A 12,344-nucleotide genomic window follows, 5' to 3' on the forward strand; every position below is an offset into this window, starting at 1 on the left:
TGAAGCGAAAAGACAGTAGCAGTCTTCTGATGGCAACATTTTTACATCAATTTCACTTTCTGCCTAACAAAATCAATTTGCATGAAAATTATCTGCAAAGCACACACATACTGCATACAAACACACACACATATATACACATCTATATCTTTCCAGTATAGGTATGATGCACAGCATAACAAATGCCTTAGTCATGAAGCATAAATTATCAGGCTAAATTATATTCTGCAGTAATTTCCTAGAAAAGGAACCATTTCTTAGAAAAGTTTACCATTGCCCTCATATGTCTTCTGTGATGAACACTGCAGCTGATTTCTACCCTCATTCAAATTCTGTGAAAGCACCTCTGTGGACCTAATGACAAATGGTGGGTAATTCTGGCATGACTGGATTTTTCTTTATTTATTAGACATGGGAGCTTTCGTCAGCAAGCAGCCAGGTGAGTCAAATCAGATAAAGCATTATCTGATTCCTGTGCTGTAAGTCAGATTTTAATAGAGAAAAGATGTATGTCCTTATGGGAGTGGAAAGAATATGTTTATAATTTGTTCTGAAAATGTACTGCACAATAGCAAGTGTGGATAAAAAAAAACTTTCTCATCTCTACAAGATGAGAGCTAAAATAAACGAATGTTCTGCTTGTATTAATTAAGACAAACATGCAAAATGCATGCTGCATCCTCACAGACACACAAAAAAATACTGAATTCCACTGTATTAAAAGTACAATAAAGAAATCAAGTGCATTTGTTTCTCAGCTGGCAGAACAAATAATTTTCATGTTTATCTAATGCAGCCAATGAGAGTTTTGGTATCCTACTTGCAACTTGCAATACAGCTTCTGTCTTAGGTATTTATCCTTGTCTTTCTCTATTCAGAGACTATGAAATCTCATGAATGCACCTGTAGTTTAGATACTGTTTGACTACACTACAGGATTTGCATATTTTAATCAGCACAGCAATCTAGATACACTCAGATCTGTGTTAAACATTAAAAAGATTGATTGAAAGTCTGATTACCTTTGTTTTTATGTGATGATAATGTAGAAAAATAAATAATAGAATCATTAAGGCTGGGAAAAGCCAGTAAGATCATCTATTCCAACCATCACCTCATCAACACCATGACTACTGAAGCATGTCACTCAGTGCCACATCTACCCTTTTCCTGAAAACCTCCAGGGATGCTGGTGACTCAACCACCTCCCTTGACAGCCTGATCTAACAGCTAATCACACTTTCAGAAAAGAAATTTTTCCTAATATGTAACCTGAACCACCCCTGGAGCAACTTGAAGCTATTACCTCTAGCTCTATTGGTAGTTACCTGGGAAAAGAGGCCAGCCTCAACCTCACTAACAACCGCTTTTCAAGTAATTGTAGAGAGCAACAAAGTCTCTCCTGAGCTCTCTTTTCTCTGGACTAAACACCCCAGTTCTCTCAGCTGCTCCTCATAAGATCTGTGCTCCAGACTCTTCACCTGCTTCACTGCCCTTCTCTGGACACACTTCAGGGCCTCAGTGTCCTTCTTGCAGTGAGGGGCCCAAAACTGAACACAGTCCTGGACGCGAAGCCTCACCAGTGCCTAATACAGAGGTACAATCACCTCCCTAATCCTGCTGACTACACTGTATCTGATACAAGCCAGGATTCCATTGGTCTTTTTGGCCACCTGAGCATGCTGCACGTTCAGCAAGCTGTCAACTAACAACCCCAGAACTTTTTCCTCTATCCAGTTTGCCAGCCACTCTGTCCAAAGCCTCCAGTGATACATGGAGTTATTTGACCAAAGTGCAGCACCCACCACTTGATCCTGTTAAAGCTCACAGAGTTGGCCTCAGCCCATCAATCCAGCCTATCCAGATCCTTCCCAAGGATCCTTCCAATCTGGCTACTCTCAAGGCAGATCAACACTTCTCTCGGCTTGGTGTTCTCTCCAGACTTACTGAGGGTTTGTTCAATCCCCTAATCAAGATCATCATTAAAGATATTTACCTTTCCTGATTCCTGAGGAACATCGCTAGCGACTGGTCACCATCTGGATTTAACTCCATTCACCACCGCTCTCTGTCCCTGTCCATCCAGACAGTTGTTTACCAAGTGAAAAGTACACCTGTCCAAGCCATGGACTGCCATCTTCCATAGAGAATACTTTGGGACACAGTCAAAGGCTTTACTACAGTCTAGGTAGATTACATTCACAGCCTTCCTGCCATCCACAACACGTGTCACCTGGTAATAAAAAGGAGATCAGGTTGGTCAAGCAGAACCTACCTTTCATGAACTCATGCTGGCGAGGCCTGATCCTCTGGTTGTTCTGTATATGTCACATGATCGTACTCAAGGCTATCTACTGCATAACCTTTCCCAGTACTGAGGTCAGGCTGACAGGCTTATAATTCCCCAGATCCTCCTTCCAACCCTTCTTGTAGATGAGCATCACATTAGCAAGTCACTAGTTATCTGGGACCTCCCTGGCTTGCCAAGACTGTTAATAAATTATAGAAAGTGGCTTAGCAATCACTTCCATCAATTCCCTCAGGACTCTCAAGTGGATCTCATCTGGCTCCATGGCCCCATGAAAGCCCAAGTGGAACAGCAGGTCGCTAAATGTTTCCTCTTGAATTGAGGGGGGGGAGGGGTTATTCTGCTCCCTATTCCTGTCTGAATACGCTGAATATAGCTAGTCTGACTATTATGGAAGGCATTGAGAACCTCAGCCTTTTTTTCATTCTCGCTGGTAATGTTCCCCACTGCATCCAATCAAGGATGGAGATTCTTCTTGGCCCTTCTCTTGCTGGTAGTAATATATTTGTAAAAACATTTTTTTATTATCCTTAATAATGGTGACCAGATTAAGCTCTTCCTGGACTTTTGCCTTTCTCATTTTCCCTCTGCATACCCTAGTAACATCTCTGCACTCTTCCCAAGATGTCTGACCCTTCTTCCAAAGAAAGGAAACTCTCTCAGTTCCCTGTTCATCCTGTCTCGTCTTCTTTGCTGGCTTATCTTACGGAGCAGGGGGACAGCCTGTTCCCACGCCTTTAAGATTTCCTTCTTGAGGAATGTCCAGGCTTTCTGGACCCCTCTGTACTTCAGGACTGACTCCCAAGGGTACCAGTACTAATGTAGTAAGGGTACTAAAGGTACCCTTGTACCAAGGGTACCAACGTACTAAACAACTTAAAGTCTGACCTCCATGCTAATTTCACCAAGAATGGAGAACTCAAACAATGTTCCACCATTCTTTCTGTTTGTCAGACATTAGGTACTTTCTCTTACCAGCTGTGTCACCAAGTTCCTGCTCTTGTGTCAAGGAACATCCTAGACTGTTTCCTCTCTGCTGTATTCTATTTCCAGTGAATGTCAAGTAAGTTGATGTCCCCCATGAGAATAAGGACCAGCAATTGTTTGAATTCTGCCAACTGCTTACAGAACACTTCATCTGTCTCTTCATACTGGTTGTGTCTTCCCCTGATCCTTACCCATAATGACTTAGCATTATCATTCCCAGTTCTGAGCTTTAAGACATCAAGATGCTCCCTAATACAGAGAGCAAATTCACTGCTCCTCCTTCCCTGCCTATCCATTCTAAAGAGCTTATAGCTCTCCATTGCAACACCCACAGTCATGAGAATGATCCCACCACGTTTCGGTGGAGGTGACTAAGTCATAGTTTTACAGTCTCACAAACTCTTCTAGCTTGTCTTGTTTGTAACCCATGCTGCATGTGTTAGGGTAGACACACTTCAGCTGGGCTCACCCCTGGTCCTGGAACACTACCCCTAATCTCAAGTTCGACTGGTTTTATCCCATACCCTTCAAATAGAGCTTAAAGCACTCTCCACGAGCCCTTGCAATTCCTGAGCTAGAATGGTTTTCTCACTTTAACACAGACAGACCTCATTAGTTGCCAGCAGGCCTGGTGCTGAATAAACTACCCCATTCTTCTTATGGCATGAGACTTTTACACTTGTGTTGATCAGGGGGGTTTCCTGTTCCTCTCAGTATCCTTCTCTATTTCCTAATGGACTGAGGAAAACAGCACCTCAGTTCCCACTCCATGAGCTAGCCATCCCAATGCTGTGAAGTCTCTCTCTACCCATCAGAAACAGGACTACCGAGACTCAAAGTGTAGCCTATAATACATCACTAAAGAAGACTGTAAAGCCTGAGGTTCCCTCTTGGAAATGGAGAGCAGCAAGTACTGGGAGATGGGATGATGGTGCCATGTTAACATGAAACAACAGGCAATTCAATACTTTGGTGTCTCCCAGAGAGAAAGACTGAATCGTGTAATAAAAATCTCAGTAAGTCCATACCTAGCTATGTCTCCTAATAACCTGCAGAAGTTTGTTACAGCATAATCATAAACAGATGAAGAAACCAATTTCTCAACCCCATCCTAGCTATGAGCTATTAATATAACTCCCACTGCGTTCTCCTCAAATTGGGACAGGCAGACTGGTAAACTGTTTCCTTTAAGAGGAACATGTGGAAAACTTTGTTTAAAAGTACAAAAATATTTTTGTTTTGTACAGGGTGACATTTAGTTTCAGCATTCACAAATCTTAACTCCAGGAGTAACAAAGCCATGCCATTGGTGACAGCAGACAAATCTTTAAAATTACTCTCTTTTTAATGAGCACCTTGTAAAACTGATGAAATTTATGACATTAAACTAGAAAGAATTCTGATTATAAATAATTTGCTCTCTAAACGAATCACTCAAAACCACAAAAAAGGACAGCAACCTCACAGAGCCCACCACATTTTGATCCATGTAGCAGCATTTTACAGAATGATGTAAGTTTCAAAGACTTTCCCCATTACTGTAAGGCTGATCTGACCTTCAGATCACTCTGAAGGGCAGAATATCTGCTGAGAAATGGCTGGTCCCTCAGTATAACTTGCCACAACATTTACTGCACAGCAGGAGTGAGCAGAGGAATATTCTGTAACTTACTTGTCAAATGTACATATCAGTACAAATGAAAATATTTCATTTTTTTAAATTTAAGAGACAGTCCCTTAAACATTCAGCTCTTACAACCCAGTTTATGAGAATGAAATCATCACTAGTCAGACAGCTCTCCGTCCTTTTATCTGACCAGTCTCTCATACCCTGAAATTCATGCCATATTTATATCCCATTATTTCCTTTAGTGAACACAGCTGAATCACTCAGTGGAATCAGTGGGAGATTGGGCAGGAAAATGAAGATGATTTCAGTTTTTGTTTGGTTTTGGTCAAGAAATCTTTCTCTACAAATAGCTGTCCCACTTCTCTTCCCATTTTAAAATCAGAAAAAGACAAAGATATAGTCATTCAGAGTTGACAAACAAACAATATATGTAAAGCAGTTCAGGGGAAGTGAGGTAGCTTTAATAATCTGTATCACATTTTTGTGATACAACAGTTTGTCTGTTGTAACTTTATGACATGTAACTAGGACTTTAGGCACCCCCAGCATCTCCTCCATAGAGGGCAATGCATCAAGATGGCAATTTATCACAACTCCAAGAAAAGTTCAATTTAAAATATTACTCCCAATTTGAAAACGTGTCTCTGCCTGCAATATTTCAGTTTTAAATATTGTGATTTTTTTAAAACTTCATTCCCAGAATGAAGCAGGGGATCCAGCAGGGATGCAGGAATGGAGTGCCACACTCCAATGCCCACCGTAGGAAGCCCCTGGGTGGCAGTGAGGCTGGCGTGGATGCTCAGCAATGACAGCTGCATGGAGATGTGTGGCCAGAAGGAAAAGGGTGGCCCCGACTTACCAAGGTTCCACCTGAGACCAGTCGTGGTAACACTGTCACAGGAGCTCCCAATTGGGATGAGGCCGCACCAGGAACCTTCCAGTCCTGTGTCCACCTGCAGCTTGTGTTTGCCCTGCAACACAGAAGAGTCTGAGATCAGCTGCAAAGTGAGGGGAGACATGGGCTGGGGTTGCAAAAATCTCATTTCCAATTTTCATTCTTTTTTTTTTCCCCTGATCTGAAGATTAACATTGGTCAGAGCATTGCTGAAAATTCTGCATTTTTTTGATAGCATCTTCAAAATTCCACATACTTCCCCAAAAAAGTACTTTTCAGGAAGGAATACTTGTAGAAACTAACCTAGGTGAAGGAGAAATTAAGGTAAATATTTACATGAATATTCTTATACTAAGTAATAACAGTAAAGTGAAATTAAAACACATTTTTTTATACACAAAAGGTGAATTCAGCTTGTAACCACTAAGTTTAAGGCACGTATGAGAAACAGCTATTAACAACAGTGGGTATGTGACCAAGCTTTCAAGCAGCACTCACAGATCCCAGATGAGCAGCTTTCCAGATAATAGCATATGAACAATCCCAATGAGGAGTGGATAGAGAAAATCTCACACAGCAAAAGGAAAACTTCAGAATTCTGGCTCAGTTTTAATTATAAGAAACTTACTTGTTTATTGCAACTTGTTTATTATAATTAGCTACAAGAATACCACAAATGAGAAAGTGACTTCTGAGGTATTTGACAGATTTTCCTGTTAATACCAAATGCATTATGAAGAATCAAATTCAACATGTGTCATGTTCTCAGATAACAAATAAACCTCAGAAATGCTGCCCATTAGAGAGTATTGATTGCATGGCTTACAAGTATTTGGTTGTGCAGGGAAGGACGATGACAGATCCAATATCACAGAATCATAGAATGGTTTGGGTTAAAAAGGACCATAATGACCATCAAGTTTCAACCTCCCTGACATGGACAGGGTTACCAACCACTAGACCAGGCTGCACAGAGCCACATCCAGTCTGGCTGTAAGAGATCATTCTCTTACATCATTGTCTCAAAGCTTGCTGGGGCCACAGATGGACAAGTCCAAGCAAGTCCTGGGCAAGGGTTGAGAAACTGTTTGTCTAAGGGACACAGATGGACAAGGCCAGGAGCAATGAGAGAGAGACAAGCCAGGAAGCAGCCTTTTCTGTTGGCTTATCTCGAGGAAGATGGCCATCTCAGGGGTTACATCACATGCCTTACCCAAGCACCCAGGAATGCCATGCTGCCAGAAGAAGGATAAAAAGGGAACCTACAGCCATGAGGTGAGGTTTTCTGGCAACAGATTCCTCAAAAAAAGAAGAGGTTTCTGCCATGAGAAGCCTCATAACCTCCTTCTCTCCTTCCTGGACTTGCTCTGTGCTCTACCTGCATGCTGAAGAATGAAGAATGCCATCAGATTCCTCACTATGGAATTCCTGCACGCTGATGGACTCTCCTGGGTCTGCTGCCTGAGTCCTGCTGTTTCCTCCTGGATCTGCTCTGCGACTTCTTCCTGCTACCTGCTTTCTGCCCAAGGTTGGCCACGCTGCTGCTGCTCTCCCTCTGCTGCTTTTGTCTCGAACCTTCAAAATGACTTGCAACGGGATGCTGCTAGATCCTGGTGGTGACTATCCCCGCTTTACATAATTCTTGCTTCTTTCCTATCTTTTCTATTGTCCTCCTTCCCTTCCCCATCACTCTAATTTGTAATAGTCGCCATCCTGCCCCTCCCCGTCTCCCTGATTAGGATTATAATAAACTGGTCAGACCAACATTTCAACCGTTGTTTCTTAATCTCACGCTGGGTGTATACATATACTAAAGAACCTCCTCTTCCTCTTATAAATTGGAATGAGACACTTAAATGCTCCAAGGATGGGGCATCCACAACCTCCTTGGGCAACCTGTGCCAGTGCATCACCACTCTCTGAGTGAAAAACTTCCTCCTGATATCTAACCTAAACCTCTCATATCTCAATTTAAAACCATTCCCCCTTCTCCTATATCACTATTCACCCTCATAAACAGCCATTCCCACTCCTGTTTAGATGCTCACTTCAAGTACTCAAAGTACTTGAATGCTACTAGCTATGGCCATGCCACAGTTGATGCATTAAGCTGCCTTTCCCTAGCAGTTGAAATATGATTTCTCAAATTTTCCAAGAAATTCAGCCATACAAGATGGCAACTTGGGAATGTCCCTGTAACTCCTAAATGGTTTCCATTTTTCTACTACCTCCACGGCAGAATGCTACAGAGATACTAGAAACCCGGGTAACTCCTTTTCAAGAGAGATCTTCTGCATCCAAACCATTGTGGAACAGAATCATAGAATGCCTTGGGTTGGAAAGGACCTCAAGGATCACCAAGTTCCAACCCCCCTGCCACAGGCTGGGCCACCAACCTCCAGATTTGGTAGTAGACCAAGTAGCCAGGGCCCCATCCAGCCTCCAGGGACGGAGCATCCACAACCTCTCTGGGCAGCCTGTTCCAGCACCTGACCACGCTCTCTGTATAGAACTTCCCCCGACATCTAATCTAAACCTTCCCTCCTTGAGCTTAAAACCGTTCCCCTTGTCCTGTCACTGTCTACCCTTGTAACAAGTTGATTCCCTTCCTGTTTATAATCCCCGTTTAAATGCTGGAAGGCTGCAATGAAGTCTCCTCCCATCCTTCTCTTCCCTTGACTGAACAAGCCCAGCTCCCTCAGCCTGTCTTTGTGGATCTCCTCTGGACCCTCTCCAGCAGCTCCACATCTTTCCTGCATTGGAGGCCCCAAGCCTGGAGACAGATGGGGCCTCGCAAAGGCAAAGTAGAGGGGGACAATCACTTCCCTGTCCCTGCTGGCCACCCCTCTTCTGATGGAACTCAGGAATAGTCTTTACAAATGCTATTTCTGTCTTTAAGATGCTTTCCTTGGTACCCTGCCAACTACACCAGATGTTCTGCTCAGAAAGAAGCAAAATTGTTTCTGACAGGTAAAACATTCACGGGTAGGCCAATAATCACATGCAGAAGGAAGAGTTTAACTCACTCCGCTGGTGAAGGGGCTTTCTAGCTCCTTCTCAAAAAGCATCCTAGGTCCAAGAGATATGTTCCCTTCAGTGACTAGCCTTCATATGAGCCCAGAACGTCTCCACCCTGGGTCTACTTCTTCTGGTCACATCCGTTCACCAGGTGCTCAGTCAGCAATTGAAGCTGTGACCTAACAGTTCTACAGTGATGATGGGAAGGCAAATTTCCTTATAAAGCTTAGCAGCTTATCTTTAACTCAGGCCACGTTATAATTTATCTTTATGCCAGGTTCTTATCCTTTTTCATGGCTTTGCAGAAGTCCAGAGTGATGACATCTATTGCCCTTTCACTGTCCACCAGTGCTGTCACTCCATTGTAGAAGGCCTCCAGGTTGGTCAGGCAAGATCTGCCCTTGGTGAAGCCATGCCAGCTGTCCTGGATCACCTCTATCTCATATGTGCCTTAATAAGGTACCCAGCAGGTTCTGCTCCATGATCCATAACCTTCCCAGGTATAGTGATGAGGCTCACTGGCCTGTAGTTCCCTGGATCATCCTTTTTCCCTTTCTTGAAAATATAAGTAATGTTTCCCTTTTTCCAGTCACTGGGGATTTCACCTGACAGCCATGATTTGTCAAATATGATGAAGAGCAGCTCGGCAGCCTTATCAGCCATCTCTTAAAACCCTAGGATGGATATCACATGGCCCATGGACTTATATACATTCAGTTTCATGAGGAAGTCTAAGATTTGTTCCACTGTTACTATGAGTCAGAATCCACTCCTCTCACCCTCACCTAGAGGTTCAGGGTCCTGGCAGACATGCAGAGGAGCCTGACCACCAGTGAAGACTGAGGCAAAGCTATTATTGAATACCTCAGCTTTTTCCATGTCTGAGGAAGCCAGTTCTCCATCCTCATTTACCAGAGGGGGAGCCTATGATCTTCTTTGTCTGTCTCCTCCTGCCTACGCACCCCTAGAACCTCTTTTTATTTTTCTCATCCCTTGCCAAGTTCACCTCCATCTTTGCCTTGGCTTTCCTGATGCTATCTCTGCACATGTATACAATGTCCCTATATTTTTCACAGGCTACACAACGCCGCTTCCACTTCCTGTACATTTCCCTCTTTCCGCTTTTCCCTAATAAAGTTTAAGCTGCAGGTCCTTGCTCAGCCATACCACTTGCCCTCCTCCTCTGCTCCGTTTCTTCTTCTGCTGGGGGATGGAGAGCTCCTGCAATCTTGAAGAGCTGCTAGCTCTGTTCTGTTCCTCAGCCCTCAAGGACACTTTCCCACGAGATCCACCCAGCAATTCCTTGATCAGCCGGAATTTTGCTTTCCTGAAATTCAGGGTCCTGACTCTACTTTTTGCCAGGCATGCATTCCTCAAGATGACAAACTCTACTAGGGCATTATGACTGCAACCCAGGCTGCCTCCAATCTTAACCCTCTAATGTTCTCTGCATTGGTGAGCACCAGGTCCAGTAGAGCTTCTCCTCAGGGCTGTCCATCTAATACTTGAACTAGATAGTTATCCTATATCATCTATCCTCTCATTACGCCCACCTTCATGTGGTGATGGGCCGTATATTCCTATAATGGTTGTGAACATCTGCCTGCTGAAGGCAGAGGTGTAATAATTTCAGGCTTGATATCCTTTTAGGTATGCAATGTGCCATGCCACTTCTTTCTTGTAGTACGGAGAGAGAAAGAAAAGGAAAACAAGTACAGGGTCTCTCATGATGGAATCACAGATGTTTTTTGAAACTAGATGATCACTGTGGGCCTTTTCAACCCAGGCCGTTCTATGTTGCCTATAACAAAGATGATGACGAAGAAGAGGGTGAAGGAGTGGGATTGTCTGTTCTCAGTGAATGTCCATATTACCACTGCTCAGAGCTACTCCGTGGGAAAACTTAGTACATTCATCTGTTAAACAGATAGGTAAAAGTACTTTATAGAGAATTTAATTGAGATCTGTATTACTCAAAATTGAACCTACCTGTTATTAACTTCACATTTTTCATTTTCTGACATTCTGGCCCAGCTTACTGAATTTAAGCCCTATCTATACAAAACTTATGCAGAAATCTGGCTTTCTGTTTGCATGAAGTAAATTCATAAAACAAAAGAGGCCATTATCAGAAGCTCACCAGTATCCAGGATTTTATCAAGAGTCTTCCAATATTGCATACTTCTCTAAAACGTCATTTCATACTTCCCAGCAAGTATGTAACAACTTTGACTTTCTTCTTCAAAAGGACAGTTTCCAGCTCTCAAATGTCACAAGCCCAAAGGGCTATCATACCAGGAGCCAAGAGCTAAACCAAAGGCAGTAGGTAAGCAGGAATTAAAATATTAAAATGCAAATTATTTTTTTAAAAAACCTCTCATCTGTTAAGCCAAACCCATGGCTTGCGTATTGGCTTGCTGTTATTATACAGGCTAGATTGTAAGACTTTTCTTTAAAAAATCAGTAAGAGACCTTATTTTATTGAGGAAAGCACAGACAGAAAACAGAAATGATCACTGGGGAAAAAAAACAGCCAAACAAAACAAATGATGTTCTCTTTTTTTTTTTTTTTTCCCCCAAAGAAGATTAATAGCCAATGCAGGAAGTCTCTAAAGACTAAGTACTGCAAGTCTGTCACACAGGAAATTAGGCATCCAAGCTTATTGTCAAGTTTCAAGTACACATCTTTCAACCACATAAGATGAAAATGCTATTTGGTGGGGGAAAGGAGGTTCACAGCTTGTAATTTGCAAATGCAAGTATTAATTTATTCTATTTAAATTGCTGCAATTAATGGAACAATTATATTCTGGCATAAAAAATACAAAACTGTTCAGTTGGTGCAGAACTCACTTTTCCAAAATTAAGAAAAAAGAAAAAGAAAACCCAAATCTGTCTACGTAAATCTGTCCTCCCCAAGAGTTTTTTTTTTTTTTTTTCCTCTGAAAAAGGTAACTGAAATATTTTCATATTGTAACGTAAGGATCAAATATTACTATGTTTGAATGTTAGTGGTGATAAAATAATGGCAAATAATATAGCTGCATTGATTTTTATCCCATTAAGTTAGTTTTGAAAATTGACCTATTGGCAGCATTATTTTCTTCATTTTTTGTCTGTCATGTTAGGAAATAAAATCAATTTCTAAGTTCAGCAGTAAAAAAAAAAAATCAGAAGTTATTTTTGAGAATTCTTCATCCATGTAAGTTAAAATTTACCTTTTCAGTTTCATGTCTTATAATAAAGCATTTAAATAGTAATGATTGAACACCCCTTTACTCCAGCACTTGTTGACAAGACCTAAAGCTACTGCTATAGCTCACAAATCAAATTAATAGAAGCGAAGAATTCAATAGAAGAATTGATTACCACAAACTCACGTATTTTATCATACACTAACAGAGGCAGTAAGACACTCAAATAATTGGTCAAAAATTTGTAAGTTCATGAACAAAATCCAGATAAATGCTGTCAGATGGTGGCTATTCGTGCTCATGAAAGTCCAG

At 42.0% G+C, this 12,344-nt stretch overlaps 1 protein-coding gene and 1 long non-coding RNA gene across 3 annotated transcripts in view; one reads left to right on the top strand and one right to left on the bottom strand.

Moving 5' to 3' along the window:
• The window catches only part of LOC128087815 (uncharacterized), a 150,925-nt gene that overhangs the window by 68,644 nt on the left and 69,937 nt on the right, over window positions 1-12,344 (top strand). The window lies entirely within an intron of this gene.
• The window catches only part of TPK1 (thiamin pyrophosphokinase 1), a 200,321-nt gene that overhangs the window by 56,904 nt on the left and 131,073 nt on the right, over window positions 1-12,344 (bottom strand). Inside the window, 1 exon segment of the mRNA XM_052697696.1 lies at window positions 5,785-5,896. Coding sequence (XP_052553656.1) covers window positions 5,785-5,896 — 112 coding nt within the window.

This window comes from Tympanuchus pallidicinctus, unplaced genomic scaffold (genome assembly GCF_026119805.1).
Source record: "Tympanuchus pallidicinctus isolate F22 unplaced genomic scaffold, pur_lepc_1.0 scaffold31, whole genome shotgun sequence".
Taxonomy (NCBI): domain Eukaryota; kingdom Metazoa; phylum Chordata; class Aves; order Galliformes; family Phasianidae; genus Tympanuchus; species Tympanuchus pallidicinctus.